Raw genomic sequence first — 20509 nt, 5'->3', positions numbered from 1 at the left:
TTCTAAAGGAATTACTATTACTACTGTTCCCTGGAATCAAGCATATCAGCTTGCCATTTAAACTTTACTAAGATGAACTGCAGCTTTCAACATCTATTTGATGTTTACTTCTGCCAAGTCCCAAAAATGGAAGAAGGATGATGGGTCAAAATCTAAGGTCATTCATCTGTTTGAGACAGTAGCAAGCAAAATAGATGGGAGCACCTAAAGTTGGAATCTCCCTGCGTGTTTTCTTTTTGTGGTGGTTGGGGGATGGACTGACTGTGTTGGAAAGAGGCAACAAATGCCAAACTTGAAGTCTTGTGGAAAGACTTGCAAGGATCAGTGATCTGTAGTAGCATTGTTAGCATCGTTCGAAATTATACTTTTGATTATACTTAAGAATATCTAAAAATATACTTCTAGATAACCTTAAGGCTGTTTAAAGCTATACTTTCAGACATATTTTCAATGTTAAACCTTATTGGATATCCTTAAATGTGTTTACAACTATTCTTCCAAACATACTTTCCATACCCAATTTTTTGACATCAGGAAATATACATTTTTTTTTTTAATTTCTCCATTTTTTTTAATAAAATTTTTGATTTCTAAAACACTTCTAAATTATTCCTATTATTATTTTTAATTATCTTTACAACAAATTTTTGAATATCCTGCAATTATGATTAAGAGGGATGCCCATGGAAACCCCAACCCAACAATACGTCAGTAGTAAAAGCCATTCATCTCTCCTAAGAAATGGGAATTGAGGTGTACGTACATCATCAATTTACAGAAGCAGTGTTAAGAGGCAAAAGAGGGCTTAATGTTTTCAATACAAAATTTCTAATAATTTATTTGAAACCAGGCCCAAAGTACATGGGCCATATGAATAATAGCAGACTCGCCAAAGTTGATGAAGAAAGCAACAATAAAGACTTCCAACTCCACCTGGCCCGGCCCATTCCAGGAACAAGCACAAATTCATCTCTTTTTTCAGTTTCACTGGAAATCATAAATCACCAAAGGGTTCAGATCTTCATCCATCTTACATCCATAGTGTACTTGACTCTTTCAGACAAAGCCCCAAACCATTTTATACCTCTTGCCATTCCAGCTTCAAACTCCCAAACCTCATTTTATGGGTCGATCTACCGTCTGTTAAGCTCGGTATGCTAACAATTATGGGCCCAATATGTAGAGTTCAATTTACAATGAAGCTCCTACCACCATACGCTACTTGGAAGGGAAATACAATTGGTTGTATGCCAATAAGAAAAGGGCAACATGGAAACAAATGACCAAGGGGAAGTGAAAAAGCATAATCAATCATATGATGCCATAAATTTTGAGGGAGGAGAGCACAACAAAAATAATCCAAAGTGACATGAAGTACACACATGTGAGACGGGCCCAAATCTTCGGCCCTCCCAACTCGGCACCCAATGTCAGACGCCTGAGTACCAAAACGCCAATACAGCATATAGAAGTACAGAAGAAAACAAGCAGAGAGAAGCTAAGCCCTTCTGCATTTTGAACCCCTAATGGCTCCCGGTAGGCAATGAAATTGTATGTTGTGTTAATCAGCCATGGAATGCCAATGCCCATATATATATTCACAGAATTGCTACAAAAAAAAAAAAGGAACAAGAAAAGAAAATTCATATCAAGGTTTTTCACTTAGTCCACAACTAAAAGATGCAGGTACTCTATACTATAATAACACCGACTGTAAGAGGGGAACAAGGCTGTTAAGTGAAACAGAAGTTGACGAATAGAACCTGCAAATGATGTTTGCAATGGCAGAATCTGCTGTTGTTTGGCGTTCAGCAGCAATCTTGCTAGCCACTAGATCTGGCCATGAAGTTCCAGCTGCTAATGCTGTGAATGCTATGACATAAGAATTTATTCCTGCAACAAAATAAGTGTATGAACAAAAAGCATACATCGGATTACTAACAAGATTCTGGCAGAATGATATCATGGTTAACTGGAGAGACAGCTGGTTTTTATTTCAAGAGACAAGGTGAACCTGAGGTACAGCTTATTAGATCTGTAAGCTTGGTTACAATGTAGGCTATCCCACTGATGAAAATTAGAGAGCAAATGAAGGCAAACCATCCATGAGCAATATGAGGAGGAGGCACAAAAGCGAACAGAAATCTCCAAGGCAAAAGCAGCAACTGCCAGAAAATTCTAGCTACCCATAGATAGATGTTGTCCAATTTTCTTGATTCTGAGCTTTCCAACTGTTAAAAAGACTAGAAATTATTCCCAACACAATGTGGCCAATCCAGAAATAAAAAATAAAAACTGAAATACTGCAGTGAAGTTCCACAAGTCAGATACACTTGAATTCAACTGTATAGAGGCAAAAAGAAGAAGAATTAACTAGGATTCCAGGGTAATAATATTCTGATGTAGTTTGCACAAGCTGTACAAGATTTAAATTAAAGGGCAAAAGCATGAAGAAGGGAGTTAAACCTCTTAATGCAGGGGCATACAACTCAAAATTCTTATTTTTATTTAATAACACTGAAAATTAGAATAGTGCAGAAATATTTAATTTTTGTCATGTAATTGAAAAACATAATTTAAGGGGAAACAAGGAGATGCTATGCATGCCAAAAGAAGGACATACTACAAGGAAAAGACAAATAATTTGTAACAATTCTCTCCCTTTCATTTAGATATTGTATGCTTTGGACATAAGTCCAACATGGTATTAAAATGTGTCTTCATAGTTAAGAGGAGGAGCTCGCTGCATATAAAGTGTCAAGAACTTTTCTCTCTTGTCCATGTGAGATCCTACTATCAAGCCTCCTCTTTTCATGCAGGCATGGTGTCCTCATCGTGTCTCTTGGGATTGTGGGCTAGATAGACACACACATAGCCAAGGATCAATTCTGATGCCATTAATAATAATCCATCGGGTGTGTGACTCTATTTGGATTGCAATCCCATATGAAATAACGAGAACGATGCTTCTATAAAAAGGTGATTGAAAGATCCCACATTGGCTAGAGAGAAAAGTCCTTGACACTTTATATGTAGTGGGATCCTATTAACTATGTAGATGCGTCTTAAAGCTATGCGATCTTAGGCCCAAAAGAGACAACATTTATATAAGAGGGAGCAGGTCATGCTTGCATAGAGGTAATTGTGATAAATGCATGAAAAGTCATGTGGACGTTGACCCAAATTAGACATATCTACATGGGAAAATGCAGATCATTGGCTCTAGGTTGAAGGTGGACAATATCTCCATGCAAGAGAGTGAGTCATTATAAATTGTATCAAAGTTGACTTTTGGCCAAATGTCTATCTAGCCGACAATCCCATGAGACACAACGAGGATGTTGTACCTATATGGAGGGATGATTTTCAGATTCCACACTGGATATGAAGAGAAGTTTTTGGCACTTTCTATGTAGTATGCTCCTTTTAACAGTGTATGAGCATTTTAGAGCAATGCAGACTTTCTATCCAAACTGGACAATATCTGCATGAATGTGTAGATGAGTTTTAAAGCGATACAAGCCTTGAGCTCAAACTAGACAATATCTACATGGAAGGAAGTGAGTCGTTACATAAATGATGTAAACACGAAAGTATATTTTCCCAAGCCATTCTTAAACTTAAATCATCACCTATAGAGTGGATCTATGTGTGTATGTGCAAGTACGCGTGACAGAGAGAGTATGTGCCTACTATAATTCATCTCATAAGCATAAAGTAATCTATGATTCATTCCAAAAGTGCCTACTATAATTCATCTCATAAGCATAAGGTAATCTATGATTCATTCCAAAAGAAAAGTTCAAATGAATTCATATAGAGGATGGCATCAAGAAATATAGTACCGTAAAAGCATCCACAAATTGCTGCTTCCAGAGTGATAGCAAATGAGAATCTTCTAAAATAATGTTTTTCTGAAAATGTTCATTGGAGGGTTCAGCAACTTCACTGCCAGAGATCCTGTGATACACTGGACCCGCAAAGTTATATCATGAGAGAGATGATCAGAATTAATGTGAAGATCCAAGTAATGCAGAAAGTTTCATTATGCTATAAAGCATAACGTGATTTTTTTTTTTTTTTTTTTTTGATAAGTAAAAGAAGTATATTAAACGAGAAGAGGAAACACCAAAAACCGGTGCCCTCTAAGTATACAAGGAGTATACACACCACCTTCCCTAACTAGGAGCCTATCTAGTCTACAAAACTTACAAGAGAAGAATGACTCTCTGCTAGGGAACCCCTGACCCAAGACCAAAGATTACATACAAAAGAATATTTCAACCTTTGAAGCGAAAGATCCTCATCCCCAAACGCTAACCTATTTCTCTCCTTCCAAACTGAACAAAAAATACATAAAGGCGCCATTTGCCAAGCCTTCTTACGTCTTTTTCCCACAAACCCTCCATTCCACCCAAGAAGGGTTGTCTTCACTGTACACGAGAGAGTCCAAGATATACCAAAAAGAGAGAAAAGGAGGTTCCATAGGACTCGCGTCTTGACACAATGCAGTAGGAGATGATCCACTGTTTCTTCTTCAGATAGATAGAGAAAGCACCTGTTTGCCAAAGAGAACCCCCTCCTTTGAAGTTGCTCCTGTGTTAAAACTTTACCCCAAGAAGCCTCCTAAGCAAAGAAAGCTACCTTGGGAGGCACTCTTGCCCTCCAAATTCTTTCGCTAGGGAACATAGAAAGGCCCCCCGGCTCCATCATAGAATAAAGGGACCTAACTGAGAAAGCCCCATCATTTGAAGATGTCCATATCACTCTATCTTCCTCCTCCCTTTGAACCCTGAAAGCTTGGATCTTCTGCAACAACCGCTCCACCAAATCAATCTCCCAATCGTTAAACGCCCTTGCAAAGAGAGGAATCCAACCAACCCCATCACCAACAGGATTCCACACCTCCGAAACCCAAGCATTCTTCGACATGGACATGGAAAAAAGAGATGGGAAGGACTCACAAAGAGGCCCCTCACCACACCACTTGTCTTTCCAAAATTTCACTCTTTGCCCATTACCCAAATGGAAAGCTACCCTGCCATCTAACAGCCCCCACTTCTTCCTAATTGCTTTCCAAAGCCCAACTCTGTTTCTTCCCATCACATCCCGAGTACACCAGCCCCCCTCCTCTATGCCATACTTGAGGCTAATTACACTCCTCCACAACGCCTCTCTCTCATTAGCAAACCTCCAATTCCATTTACACAAAAGGGCGTTATTCATCAAAGATAAATTTCTCACCCCTAGTCCACCTTTTCTTTTCTCCAAGCATACCAAGTTCCATCTTACAAGGTGAGGTTTATGGGCTAGAGTTCCCCCACCCCACAGAAAATCCCTCTGAATTTTCTCCAATCTCAACCTCACTTTTCTAGGCAAATGAAAGAGAGACATCAAATAAATAGGCATACTGGACATAGTGCTTCCAATTAGGGTGAGTCTTCCCCCTTTAGATATGTACTGCCTCTTCCACATAGCAAGCCTTCTACGAAAACGCTCTTCAACCCCATGATATGATATGCAATGCATAATTGATGCATCAATGTGTGACGTCTTTACTTTTGCTAGAAAACTAGGAACATATCAGCACCACCTCATTTGCCTGGGTCCTCTCCAAATCTTTCCATAAATCCAAAAGTAAATAGCTCTAATAATTGGTCTCAATCTTGAAGTCAAACTAATTTTCCGGTATTCTAGTTTCAGTTGTTCATCTTTGCTTAATTACTTGCAACTGCAGTTCATGGTATGACTCAAGTTTGATGAAATGGTAGATAGTGCAACCTGAATATCTCCGTTAATCTTATATGTAAAAAGATGCTTTTCTCCATTCATCTTGTTTTTCTTAGGGTGTACAACCTTGCTGAACAAGATGGTTAACCAAACTGCACAATCATAGTCCATAAACTTCCCAACCTTGAGAGGAATACCATTTAGCACCTTTTACAATTTTCATCTAAGCTTCCCAAATTTCACAGTCCTCAATTCTTCAGTCATACTATGGCTTCTGCCTTCACACTTTTATTTTCTTATTGAACAGCTTTTATGAGCTCTAAAAGCAATGCTCCCACTTTTAACTAGTGTCATCATGCTCTGCTAAAACTCCCTGGTCCTAATAAGTCAGTAGACAGTTTTCTCTCAGTCCATTGTACCTAACTTACAATGAAGTTTTGAAAGCTATGAATTACTGTGTTATTATTTCCACTTACGCCACATATATGTCTTTCTCAAGACTCTTTTCATTCAGACTCTTTGCGATCTTTAAGAAGTTATCTATGATGTGCATAACAAAATAGTGGTAGACGGACGCTACCTTCACATTCTTGTAATACATATCATGATCATATATTAAATCCAAGTGATTTGCATTGGCTGCAAATGACAGTAATTTGTTTCTTACAAATTATTTTTTTGATAAGTAATTTTTTCTTTTTCCTTTTTTCCCTTTTTTCTGTCCCCATTGGGACTTGAACCTGGAACCTCTCATAAACCCACCCCAACTCTTTACCACTTAAGAGGCCTCAAGGGCAATTTGTTTCTTATGAATACACACAATTCAAATACACTTCATTCTAGTCATTGGCATCCTCAATACAACCCCATAATCTATTGAACATAAAAATATCATCAATATCTTAGAGCAGCTCCAAAACCCAAACAAGGAATAAAATAGAAAAAACAATCTTAACAGCCATCCTTACACACAAGTTATAATTTCTTGATGAATGATCACAAGAATTTCTAGAATAAGTATGGTCCACTTCATATGGGTGCTTCCATAAAAGGGCAACTAAAAGACTACTATGTAAGTAAATTTCCACTACTTCAGATAGACTTGTATATCCCTACATTAAGGACTGAGAGTGTTACCTGACCCATCTCCTGAATGGATGGAGAAAATATCAACAATGTTCCCATTTTCTTGAAATAACTCAGAGCACTCATCACCAGCAATTTTGTCTTGTTTGCGTGAAGCAGCCTCATCAGGAACCCAGTCCTCTGGCCTCTCAGTTCTTGGCCTAAGATATACAAAAAGCATCAACCCTCAGTATCAAGACTAGACTACATTTTTCAGGCTTAACCCGAGCCAGATTTACATCCAAAGCAATAGTCTAAAGCAAAAACATACAAAGGAAGAGATAAGTAGGGCCACTGCTTGTCTTGAGCATAAGCATGTATCAGTAGTAATCCAAATTGCAGCACTGTCAACAACGCCTCCCAAATTGTAATCACATTTGGGGTCCATACCTGGATAGTAAAGGAAAACCTTTTCATGACAAAGTTGTTAATGTGTGGTTAAACCATAATCAAGATAATCCACTTCCCGTATCTGCAGTTAGCAGCAAGTTTATGTCAAGAAGGTGAAATAAGTTAGGTGGATCATTATTCTCTGATCCATCAAGCATGACTTAATTCAAACGGACTAGGAAGAAATGCATCAAGAAATTTCTTCTAAGGAGGTCCTAAATCATATGGAAAGATACATATGTTTGCCCAGAAATACTTCATTTATATTTCCTTCTTTCTTCAAAACAAAGGCTTTTAGGATCAATCTTATCTTTGTTAATTGAGACCTAAACTCCCCTCTTTGGTTGTTTTAAGCTGTGTGAAACCAAGTACTATTAAATGGCACAGAGGCAATGAAATGCTGAGTATGAAAACTGAAAATTACCACAAATCATATTTGTTTACAAATTCAGAGCATTTAAAAAAAAAGGGGCATTTTTCAGCAATATCAAGTGACAATTTCTTGTCCACAGCACAGTTTTAAAAGCTCAAAGATGGAATAAATAAACCATATGATCTACGTGTACATGTGATCTGTGCTACCACATTTCTGCCATACAAAAAAGGAAAACCAAACAAGCTAAAAATCAATTTTTTTTAAAAAAAAATTAAGACATTAAAAAGAACAATTTAATTGTTTAAAATGGAACATTCCAAAAAAAGGGGGAATATTTCTCAACACTATGATTGGTTTCCAGAAAGTGCAAAGGAAATAAAAAAAAATGTGAAGGAAAAATTATTTTCTCATCTTTGGTTTTACCATGGAAAATATGGGAGAAAATTAAATATAATTAAATTTAGTTGAAAACTTATGCATTTATAAACTATTTAAACTTTATACAGAATAGTTAAAATAAGTTAAATGAGCTTGATAATATACAAATAATTTATCATATGCATTTATAAATTATTTAATCCTTATATAAAAGAGTTAAAATAAGTTAAATGAACTTAAAGTGGTATATACAAATAATTTATCAACTTTAAATTTATTTTTTATTTTTCTTCGCTTTTTCTTTATTTTTACTTTTCCTCACATTTTCCCTCAAAATTTTCCAAAACTAAACATAGCTCAAATATATTTCACGAAGACACAAAACTCTGGTCAATTAGAGCACATGGATAAATTCCCCAAAGTACGATACAAAACTTATACCTTAATATATTTCCAAAAGAAATATATGCTAGAAGGCTACTCCACTCCTTATAACTAAAACTTTGCTCAAAGCTTAACTATTTTGACCCTTATGATTCACATACAGAATTCCAATTGAGCTAAATTATATTGAGAATCAAAGTGAGGCAAGCAATTTTGCCTCTAGTTTTACTTCCCAAACCTTCAAAGGATATAGTCATCATGTCACTTATGCTCCTAGGAGGAACTAGAAGATGAATTTCATCATCATTTTTTAGAGAAGTGTTATCATCATTGTTTCTTATTGGTACAACATATGAGCATCTTCACATCAAAGCAAAGAATTACAGAATCATGATGTACAGGAGAAAAGCAAATGCATTATTTAAACAAATTATGTTACCTCCAAGATTATGTATAACCAGACATAAGCCCAAAAGGACCAAAAGAGCTCTACAAGCCAAACTCCTACATCAGAGATCTTTTTTAATTCCCCAGCTTTTGGAACTACAACACAAACAGCATGGATGGGAAATAGATCGAATGCAGCAGAACCGACAAGTGTTCCAGGACCCAAACCTATAGGTTAGATGATAATACAGAATTTCAGAAATATGTAAACAAGATGTATGAGAAAGTGCACCAATTGGTAGAGATCACACATGCGTAACTTGCTGATGTATCTAGACTAGGAGACAAACAAATCACAAGGTTAAATGATGTATTATTAACATCTAAATGCAAGAATTAATGCATTCCATTAACACCTAGATTCAAAAGAGGAATTGGCTATCAGGTCTTAATGCATTAAAAGTGAGGATTGCACTACATTTTCACAAACAAATGGAGAGCTTTTCAAACAAGCAAAAATAACAATAACATTACTGAACGAGCAGACAGGGCAGTGGTAGTACACACAGTGTATACAAGAAACCCCCAAAGGGAAAATGGAAGTAAAAACAGAAAGAAACATCCAAAAGTGGAACAAAAACAAAAGACACAGCTCCAAACAATGAACTACAATTCAAACTTGATGGAAATGAGTCCTCCAGTCATGAAAGGAAGAAAAGGAAATTTTTTTCTGATTTAGGTTCTTTAGGGTCGTAATTAGTACATAGTTGGTTATTTGAGTCTCATTAAGAATTTGAGAATTTTTTTATTTAAAATTTCTCCTTAAAAGAAGCAGAATATTTCTAAACTTTCCATTTTCTAAAATCCTATTTTTCTAAAGTTTCTATTTGAATCATTTTTAGAATCTAGAAAGTCATTTTTACTATAAACGCTTATTACAAGAAGTTTTTATTAAGGTTTAAGTTTTTTATTCTGAAAACAAAGTTTCTATTTTCTTTTCAATTTCATTATTTGGAAGATTAAAGAGTTTTAGGAAAGCATTAAGAGTCCTAATAAGTTTTTATATAGGTCAAGTTTCTTTTTTCATGGTAACTGCTGCAAAATGAGATTCATGATGAATAATACATATCTTTATGCATAAGTTGTAATTTCTCATCTCTTTATTTTTCTCACTTTTATTTTATTTTTCCTGCTGCCATAACCCTGGTTCATGTTTCCTGAAATCCTAAATTTTTCATAAAAGAGTGAAGCTTTAGCCTACCTCATTTAATTGAAGAGAGCCACCCTGAGGTTGTCCTACAGCAGAATCCTTTCCATGTCTTTATTAAAATCTAAAATATAGCTTCAACACTCCTCAATCAATGCCAAGAACTGCAGAAAAAGGGGACTTCTCTTTCCATGCCAACCAACCCCCCACCCATACTCCCCTCCTCCTACAAAAGAAATACCCATGAGGTTCACATCTAGAATCTCCTCCCTCTCCCAACGAACTAGCCTTGCCAAGCCACTAACATTTGCTTGTTTCCCAGCTAACCCAGTGAACCCTTAATATAGAAAAGAATTGGACCCAAGACATCAGCCATCATGCAATAAAGTAACCAATGATCCAGGGTTTACCCATCCAAACTACACATGCAACAGTAGTTTTGAATGATTTACTGTCTTCTTGGTCAACGGTTAAAATTCTGCCCCAGCAGCTGCCCCTGCAAAATTATGTCACCTTAATAGGAAACACAGGACCCCAAATCTCTTAGGCAAGAGAATTGTCTGGTCCCCATCTCACCATCTCCTTGTAGAGAGATTTTTTGTGAGATACTGATAATTTCCCTCTCTAATAAAAACCTCAACCTTTGTACTTAACTATTTCTTCAAGTTATGATTGTTTACTCTCCTACCACAAGCCTGTACCCCTCACCTACCATTCCTTTCAAAGGATCATTGAAATATATAGCTGTAAATACTACCTGAAGAATCATGCTAAATCCAACCTTACTTCTTGGGATGGTAGTTTTGTTAGTGAAAAAGAAGTGATAGAATGCAGAAGAGAATCTTCATTTACAAACCAATATACCACAGGAAGTTAGCTTATCAAAAAGCAAAAAACAAATGGATAGATGAACTATAGGAAGTTGGTGAACATTTTATGATATCAAATACTAAAATGGAGAAGCCTAGTGAATGTTTTATAGTACTAAATATCAAAATGGGTGACCTTATATGATATTTTGTTTCCCAATTGGCAACATTTATTGAGGAAAACCAACAGACCAGGGTGAAAACTCTTCACCAATGAAAGCAACCGGCATTTTGAAATCACTTGCCTACCAAAATAAAATGAAAAGATAAAGAAAACAGTAAAGTATTTAACAATGGGTACTGGTAGCATAGCTTCTATAATTATGAGAACTAAATAACTTGAGAAAAAAAATCATGATAAAAGAGAAGAAAACATAAAAATGAAACAAGAATAAAAAGGTAAAGGCATTTAGAAGCAAAACATGATTATGAGACAAGGTAAGTATGTGCAGGAATTAAAGTCTCAGGAGAAACACAAAAGAAAAAACATAACAAACATCTGCATAAAATCAGCACCTTAGTTTCAACAATTTCACAGCAGGGAAAAGTGAAAACAAACCTCCAGCATACCGGCTCCCAAGGTTTTGTATAGAATCGATAATAGCTAGAGAGATCTGAGGGAAGCTAGTGCCAAAGGCTAATAGAGTGATGTCTGCAATTGTGTAATTCCACACCTTCTCATGTCTAATCTCTGTATTTGATCTAGGATCTATCTTCACCACTTTCCGTTTGTGCTTAACAACATTCTCCATAGACTGGAAAAAACGGGCAGTTATAGCTGATAATCCAATAAAACAATATGCGAGACCAAGAAAATACAAGAAGGTTCGAAATCCATCTCCAAGGGACGTTTCACCAGAAAAAAGTAAGTAGCTTTCACATTTTTCACGCACAGAAATATTATAAGCTTCAAGAATGTTCCCTGGTAATTGCTCATGTACCCAAGCCATCTTAAGTGTTCCCAAATCACAGTTCAAGAATGAAACAACAGACCTTCTTGCAAAATATTTACATTCCCTGACAGACATGAGATAAAGCATCAGAAAACCAAGTACAGAAGCATAAACAAAATTTTATCACTCAAGATGGTTTGCCACAACATCCAGTTAGCAACAAAAGCTCTGATCATTGGGAAAGAATTATTGAATTGAGAAACCTTCTCAAGGAAATAACTTCAGGGATGAAGTGATAACTATCCAGAATCCAGCAAAAAAGACGTGATAAAACTTTCCCAAGTTTCAAATTAATGCATCAAGACTAAATGAAGTTACCCTAGGAACATTCTTTGAGGAGCACACTTTGTTTAACAAATGCAGCTTAATTAAATATAGAAACACTTATATGTTACTGACAAATCTTCACTTCTTTCACAAGCTTTACCAGTGAAAAGGGGTCAATCACAATAGGAACTTCACAGTAAAGCTTGGGAAAAGTCAATTCTGTCTCTTCAATCAGCAGTAAGAAAGCACTTTTCGTACAACTTAAACTATTCCATCTCTCCCATAAACAACTTTTGGCCAAAACAAATGGCACCCTCACCAGCTGATTTCAGAAACAAGCTCGTTCTAAGAAAATAAATCTGAGTCCTTCCTCGAGACCGATAAAAATTCTATACATGCTACTTCAGAAATCATATCAACACCAGATAGTCTAGATAATCATTAACATGGTAATAACAAGAACATCAACAAACATGGCAATTATACTCCAGTTTCCAAAATTAGCCTCGCCATCAAAGCTCAATACCATCTCTGGTAATGGGGAGAAATCCATAATTCACAGTTTCAAACTCTGGAGAAACCAAAAGAGGAAAAGGGTCGCTACCCAGATTTCTTCGAGTATAGCCTAAACTATCCCAAGAAGGACAAGGGCTACCAGCCAAAGCAGCCAATCCTTCACTCACTCGACATGTTTCAATACTTTCATTGTTCAGCTTCCTAACATAAGTAACACAATACCCACATAAATCACTACAAAATTGGACAATTCACCTTCAAAAAATCTAAAAAAAAAGAAAACCCAACTCCAAAATCGAGTGTTGGACACTCAAAATCGCTCATTCATCTGAACAAAAACTAAAAGAAAACAGATTAACAACGAATACGCACCGCCTCCCCAGTGCAGTCCCAGAGGTAAGAAAGCGATCCCAACGTCAGCGGAGACTCGCCGGGCCCGGAATGCGACGGCCTCGGGAACCGGATTAAGTGTCTCCAACAATCTAGAATCGGCAAATGTGGTATATATTTCTCATAAACAAAATTGTGAATACATCCTATTTATATTACAACTCCACTAAGACTTGGGTTTTTGAAAATGAAACCAAAAAATCCGAAGCAACTTTTACTATATATTATTTTATTTTATTTTTTATCTTTTCATCTCATTTAGAGTCTTGAAAATGAAACTGATAATATTATAAATATAATATAAATATATGATATAAAGTATAAATAAATTGATAAGATCTGAAATTGATCTCGGTTTTTTGATATATACCTAAAAGTAATACAAACAAAGTTTAAAAAAACTCTTATCACCTTTTGTATAACTTTCCATCATGTGATCTAATTTATTGTTTATTAGACTTATTTTCGATAAATCTATAACATTTGTCTATATTAATTGTTCCATTAACCCATTTATACGGCTTCAAATAAGAGTTCAAAAAACTCATAGAATCTTTGCACCTTAGTTCTAATCTCATGCATTTTGTAGCCAATCGGATACGGTACAAGAATGATGAAAATTTGAAAAGCAAAAAATGTTGATTTACTTTCAAACACGCGTGAATTAGGAAATGATTAAATAAGTTTTGGATAACAAGTCATAGGGAGCATGAATCATGTGAAAATGCCATCTTCAAATGGAAGATTTTTATACGTTACGCCGTTGTCATAAGGGTCCACCATGGCACGTGAAATGACAGGTGGATGTAGACTTCTACTCCATTACAAGGGGTCATGTTAGTTTATTTGACTCTAAATGGATTGAATCCGTTTGTAACAACCATTTGAATCACTGCATTACTTGATTCAAATGGTTTTGGCTTTTTCCGGCTTATGCACCACCCTTTTGTCTCTATCCATCATTCATTTTCTCAATTCAAAGGTCAGATGGAAATGTGAATACTATCCCTATGCATAAAAGAAATGTATTGGTGTGAAAACAAAGGTGGGAGAGGGTCGACTTCAGAACTTATATATATAAGTTGTAGATGCGAGAAAAAGGGTGAAGACAAAGGGAAAATGTGGAGGAGGGTAGGCTTAGGGGGCACATTGAACATGCCCCCTCAAATTTTGATTAAAAAAATATTTGTGCAGTTATGGTTTTTTCAAAAAAAAAAAAAAATTAAGAAAAATTAAAAAGAGAAGGGAAAAGTGTAATTTCTTACACTTATATGAAAAAAAAACTATTAAATAGGTACCCAAATTTGTAAAATATAAATTTTAAGTAGATATTTAAAAATAATTAGCATTTTATATTTTTTTTAATCAAAAGTACTACTTTTGACTATTCAGATACTGCCTTTTAATATATCAGTGTTACCTTTAATCATCTTAGATACTAACTTTGATATACTACCTTTTAATGATATCAATCTTATCTTTAATCATTTTAGATACCAACTTTAATAGGTGAATACATGAAATTCAAATTATTTTTAAAAAACTTTTATTTTATGATTATTTTTATATGAGTAATTGAAAACTCATTTTTCCAATAAAGGAGAAGGAAAAGGCTCGTCAACCGGCTACGAGCATCATTTTTCTGCGAGTGTGCTGACCTTTTACATGACAGGAATGATGAACAAATAGACAAAAAAAATTGTACCACACATGGAGGGAGTCCAATCCATGATACAAATGATTAACAGAGAGAAGCAAACGTACATGAAGTGAAGTGAATCTACCTCCAATTGAAATTTTCAGATATTTGTCAACACTTGAATGGATTCTTCAGCTCCAGCCTAACAATGGGGATCTTTCCAAAGATTTCTTCTGCTAAATACACTTCATGTGTGGGGGTTATGAAGTTTCAATGCTAAAAATAAACAGCCATCTCTAAATTTGTTGACACCATCCCAAAGCCAAAAAAAAAAAACGAGGGACCCGGGTTTTTTCTTGGAAGTTTACTTCGCCTAGAGTGCAGCCTGCTGAAATGTATAGGATTTGACTATCTTGCCAGTGGCCATTGACAGAAGAGCATAATCCAATTTACCAGTAGTCTCTGCAGGAGCATAATCCTTGTGTAAAATGGTGAAACCGATTGCAATCTCTGACAATGATCTCCCTATCAAACACCTTAGATATCATCTTTATGGCAACATGGCAATCACGGCATATCCTAAGGTTTTTAACTATACGTATTGGTGTACCTGGGCTTGTTTTTAGAAAGCCATAGGCAAGGGCCAGCTTTTCACTATGAAGGGACAGGGCTAACTCCTTTCCTTCCTCATCCAAGTCCAGCAATACCTCCTTTGTGTTTCCTACATAACCTTCCACCTTCAATCTCTCCAAGATCTCCTCAAGCATCATGTGTATCTGTCTTGTCTCTGGATGAGAATCATCTCCCACAAAAAACTCATGAAGGACTCCCCCAACTTCAATCAAACTACACCCAGGAACTTTCTTAATCCCCATTGTCTCCATGAGGTCTCTCACATGCCTTACATCCTCCCACCTACCTCTCTTTGCATACACATTTGATAGGAGTACATAGGCTCCACTGTTTGTGGGTTCCAACTCAATTAGTTTCTTGAGAGCAAGCTCACATGTTTCGATGTCCCCATGCATTCTAGACCCACTCAAAAGAGCTCCCCACACAAGCACATCAGGCTCCATAGGCATAGATTTCACAACATTCCAGGCCTCCTTAATGCGACCAGCTCTCCCATAAAGATCAACCATGCAACCATAGTGTTGGATGGTCGGAATAATACTGTAATCCTCAGTCATCCTCCTCAAATAATCCTTCCCTTCACTCACCAAACCCCCATGTACACAAGCACAGAAAACAGCCAAAAATGTTACAGCATTAGGCCTCACGCCTTGATTTATCATTTTCGAGAATAAACCAACGCATTCTTCAGCAAGCCCATGCATGGCCAGGCCAGAGATCATGGCACTCCAAGCCATTACATCCTTGTTTGGACCCAAATTGCTGAACACCCACGTTGCTTTTTCAACGCTGCCACATTTCGCATACATGTCTATCAAAGCAGTCCCTAATACAACATCAACCGGCATCCCACATTTGTCTATATAAGCATGAGCCCATTTCCCATGTTCCAGCGCCCCCAAGCGTCCACAGGCTGCAAGAACACCAGACATCGTGAATTCATTGGGCCTAACGTCATTCACTCCCAACATTTGCATCTCTCGAAATAAAGCAAGCGCTTCCTTATATTGGCCACACCTGACATACCCATTTATCATACAACTCCAAGATATCACATTTCGTTCAGGCATCACAGCAAACAAGTTCCGAGCCATATCAACTAGACCAGCTTGAAAATTGGCATTAATGATGGAATTCCAAGAGGGCAAATCCGGTTGGGGAATTTCATCAAACACTTGTCTGGCAAAACCCAAATTGCCACAAGAGGAATACATGCTGATGAGAGATGTTTGAACAAAAGGGTCAATAGCGAGCCCAAAGCGGAGAATTTGAGCATGAACACTTCTTCCCAAATGGAGGAGAGATGGAGAAGCAAAAGATTGGAGAAGAAAAGGGAAGGTGTGGAAATCAGGTTGGACGCCATGGAAGCGCATGCGAACGAAAATGGAGATAGGAGAATGGGTGGGGCCAGTTGGCTGAGCCCTGGCTTGGACGTGGGCTCGAATGAGCGTGTTCCAGAGAAAGGACTCGAGCGTCGGATGGGAGAAATGAAGAGTTGGGTGTGTGGAGGATATGAGCCTTGTGGGCAGTAGCATTGCTGATTGAGCAAGCCTAGGAAGGCCAGGTCAAGTGACGAATTTTTCTGGTCAGAGTGTGAGCTTAAAATTATCCAATTAACTCCCTTCAATCAATTAGGCTTACTTTAACTAAATCATGTCTAAAAATCATCCCCAAAAAAAAGAAAGAAAAAGACCATCAAACCATGTTTGGAACGTTCAAATAAAAAAATGGGAATGAAAAAAAATAATTTTAGATTTGCCTTTTTAAAATAAGAATAACAATAAGAAATTCATAGTAGTATTATGATTTTCTCCCCCATTCTTATTCTGGAGATTATTCTCTTCTAGGTAATATTATGTTTACGTTTTTAAAATAAAAATAACAATAAGAAATTCATAGTAGTATTATGATTCTCCATTTGTATTCTGGAGATTTATTCTCTTCTAAGTAATACTATGATTCCCCTCCATTCTTATTCCCATGCATCAAACGCACATTATCAATCAACTTAATCAATTGAGTCGAATGACAAAAGTTTGGAGAACTTTTAAGAAATGGCTCTATTTCGATCCACAGCAGTAGAACAATGTGAAGTGTGCCTGGAGTTTGGTTGTAAACACACCCGAGAATTCCAGAAACAATGTAGGATATCCTAATTTGGATCAATACCAACTTCACTATTCACAGTACCGGGAACAACCTCGAAAGCTTCTACAACACCTAAAAGATCTTTAGGTAACAAATCAATTAATGTCATGTGAACAAATGGGATCCCATCACTTTATGCCAAAGTTTTCATTCCCCTCCCCCTTCTTTTTCTTATGAGAACCAAAAAATGTATTAATTACCCTAATAAAAGAATGAGAAATCCTTCCATAAAGTACAAACATGATCAAAAGACCCAAAAAGAATCTCCACTTCACAACAAGATTTGCATAAAAGGAACAAAAAAGACCACACCAGTATTTCATCTCCAAAAGCTCATCTAGCCTCTCACAAAACAGGCCTAACCCTGAGGGATACATTTGGAAAGCCAACTAAGCTAAATAACATTCAGGGAATGGCTTTAGAAACGTCAGCACAAGAGGCCCTAAAAATAACTTGAGGCTTCCTAGTATCCTCAAAAATCCTAACATTCCTCTCTCTTCACACGAAGTTTTCATTAGTTTGAATCACATTTAAATCTTGCCTCTTTGTACTTGGTTTCATCCCTTTTACTATTATTCAAAAATTCAAATTTTATCAAAGATTCAGTTTTCACCATGCATTTTTAGCAAGATACAACTCAGATCTTACCATGAATTTTCAACAACCTACGACTTAGATTCACACATTAAACTCTATCCAAGCAGAGTTTTACACTGAAACTTTGTGACCTGCAGATCAAATAGAAGGCTCCCTAGGAATGTACATTAAAAAACTTTGGCTACCATAGACATTAAAGAAGTTTTGATTAAAGAGCACAGCTTTACCTGCACTCTCACTGCTTGCCCATCAGCATCGCAGTGCCATATTTATGGCTTCCATTCAACCAAAGATCCAAAGAAGCAAACTAAACCATGGCAGCCATGACAGATGTTGCATTTAGTGATACAATAACAGTTGCCCATGCATCTAATAACTGATGGTTAAGATGCTGGGAAGGCACAAACCCAAGAAGAGTTAAACTCTTTAATAACCTCAATCAAATCACGCATAATATGGCAATAAAGCTCAACAATATTCATTAATTTTCCACTAGAAAGAAAATTCTATTGCTATTAGTTCAACCAAATATGATTTAATTTTGTGAAACCCAGACAAATCCAATCATCAGCAAACAAAATTTCGGGAAAACAGCTCAAGTGTTGTCACAAAACCATCTATGATGAATGGGCAGAGGAGGGAGCTGAAAACATAAAAGGAGCTCTGGATAAACTAAACTAACATGGGGGCCAGATCTTCATTCTTCCTCTTCCCCTTCATTCTCAGCAATGTTGAAGTAGCGCAATTCATAAACATTGCGGTCTTTGTTGGAGGCAATCACCCGAAGCCAATCCCTCACGTTGTGCTTCTTCAAGTACTTCTTAGTCAGATACTTGAGGTACCTGAAAAGCAAACAAACTGCTCAGTTTGAAGCAAATCATAACAATATGTTAGTTAGGTCAGATCATAGAAAGCACCAAGCCTCTCCATTTGGATGGGAAAAAATTACGAATCCACCCAGCAGGGAGATTGCATTGAAACCCTAAAAAAGGCGCTCTTCCTTACTGAGAAATAGCCCCAATCTGAAAGATTATGAATCCTATAATTCATCAGAGACAACAATCTATTTGAGGCATAATCACACAGGTTCATGCAACAACTATCAAATCTCAAAATCTCAGATCATTATATAGAAACGGAAATGAAACAATGATATTGCACAAATGAACATTGCTGGCTCTACTGGATGAGGTATGTTTCGTGGCTACCGACATGTCAGCAATTACTGCATAATAGGAAGCAAATAAACTCGATTCATTTTCAAGGCTTATGAAATTCATTCTCCAAAAAAGGACTAATCATCGTGTTTTGGACCGCACAATCCACCATTCTCTCAAATCCAATTTTCCCGAATACCAAACAGAGTTACGCATTCTTTTACCATCTAAAACTATAAGACCAGAGCATGACAACAAGAATAGAAAAAGGGTACCGTTTAGAGAGGTTGCTATCGGAGGTAACGGTGATCTTGCTCTTCTCGCGGGTGACGGTGACGGAGTCACCGAGAGCGCCGGCCTTGCCGCCGACCTTGATTCGCTCCTGGAGGAACTTTTCTAGTGATGCGACGTCCATGATCTTATCCTCCACTGGTTTGGAGCAGTCGATCGTGAACGTCGCACTCTTCTTCTTGCCCTTCGGCCCAGATGCTGTGCCGCGACTCATTCTTGTGCCTCTGCTCTGCGAATCACAGAATCAACAACGAAGATGAAGAGGGATAGAGAGAGGGTTCGGTTTGTGCCGCGAGTGATAATATGGAGAAAAATGAAGCGGCTGAAGATAGGGGCGTTTTAGGGTTTTTGGAGGAGCTAGGGTTTTGGGGACTGTGACTCGTGAGTCGGGAATGAGTCGTGAATAGGAATGGCAAATTCGCGGGTTTCCCGGGTCACCCGCCCCGACCCGCCCCTATTGGGACGGGTATAGGAACATGGCAGTCGGGGATGGGCCGGGTTCAGGATTGTTTTAAAAACCCGAATCGGGTTCGGGCCGGGGCCGGGTGTAGTTATAATTTGACCCGCCCCGCCCCGCCCCGAATATGAAATTACTACTTTACCCCCCACTTATAAATATTAGTTTCCTCTCCTCATTTTAGGTCTTCTTCTCCGTTCTCGTTCCTGTCGACGCTAGGGTTTTTCCTCCCACTCAATGGAGAAATCCATCAGATAATCCATTCGAAAATCCATTTCCTCTCGATTCATCCTTGTTTATCCCATATTCACAAGAAATCAAGAATCACACCTGTTATCTTCACGTATCTACAAACCGGTAAGATTTTTTGTTGATTTTTTGGTTGAATGATGCCTTGATTTGGTGTTGTATTCCGTTTCTAATTCGGGAATGAGATACGAGATTTAGGATTTTTCCATTTCCAGTTTCAGATTATTGAAGGATTTTTTTTTTCTATTAGGTTTCGGGTTGCTATTTAGGGTTTTGAATCCGTTTCTATAATTAATCTTATATGAGTGTATATTATCCTTTATGGTGGAGAAAATCTCATCTTACTTGGTCTTCTATTCTGAAAAT

General features: G+C 37.1%; 2 protein-coding genes across 2 annotated transcripts; both read right to left on the bottom strand.

The window, feature by feature from the left end:
* Positions 1-1294: 1294 nt before the first annotated feature.
* LOC100250295 (uncharacterized) lies at positions 1295-16819 on the bottom strand. Its single transcript, XM_019221078.2, has 11 exons — positions 15065-16819; positions 12593-12783; positions 12003-12090; positions 11406-11863; positions 8823-8998; positions 7127-7245; positions 6868-7016; positions 3846-3970; positions 2015-2231; positions 1764-1893; positions 1295-1609 (listed from the first exon to the last, which is right to left on the bottom strand). The coding sequence occupies exons 1-11, from the start codon at positions 16777-16779 to the stop codon at positions 1312-1314; spliced, it is 3666 nt and encodes a 1221-aa protein (XP_019076623.2). The 5' UTR covers positions 16780-16819; the 3' UTR covers positions 1295-1311.
* A 1626-nt stretch (positions 16820-18445) lies between these two features.
* On the bottom strand, positions 18446-19954 carry LOC100258955 (large ribosomal subunit protein eL22z). The gene is made up of 2 exons (XM_002269809.5): positions 19422-19954; positions 18446-18831 (listed from the first exon to the last, which is right to left on the bottom strand). Exons 1-2 carry the CDS (start codon positions 19649-19651, stop codon positions 18687-18689), a joined length of 375 nt encoding a protein of 124 aa, XP_002269845.1. The 5' UTR covers positions 19652-19954; the 3' UTR covers positions 18446-18686.
* Between the last annotated feature and the right edge of the window lie 555 nt (positions 19955-20509).

This window comes from Vitis vinifera, chromosome 7 (genome assembly GCF_030704535.1).
Source record: "Vitis vinifera cultivar Pinot Noir 40024 chromosome 7, ASM3070453v1".
NCBI lineage: Eukaryota > Viridiplantae > Streptophyta > Magnoliopsida > Vitales > Vitaceae > Vitis > Vitis vinifera.
This window is presented reverse-complemented; position numbering and strand designations above follow the sequence as displayed.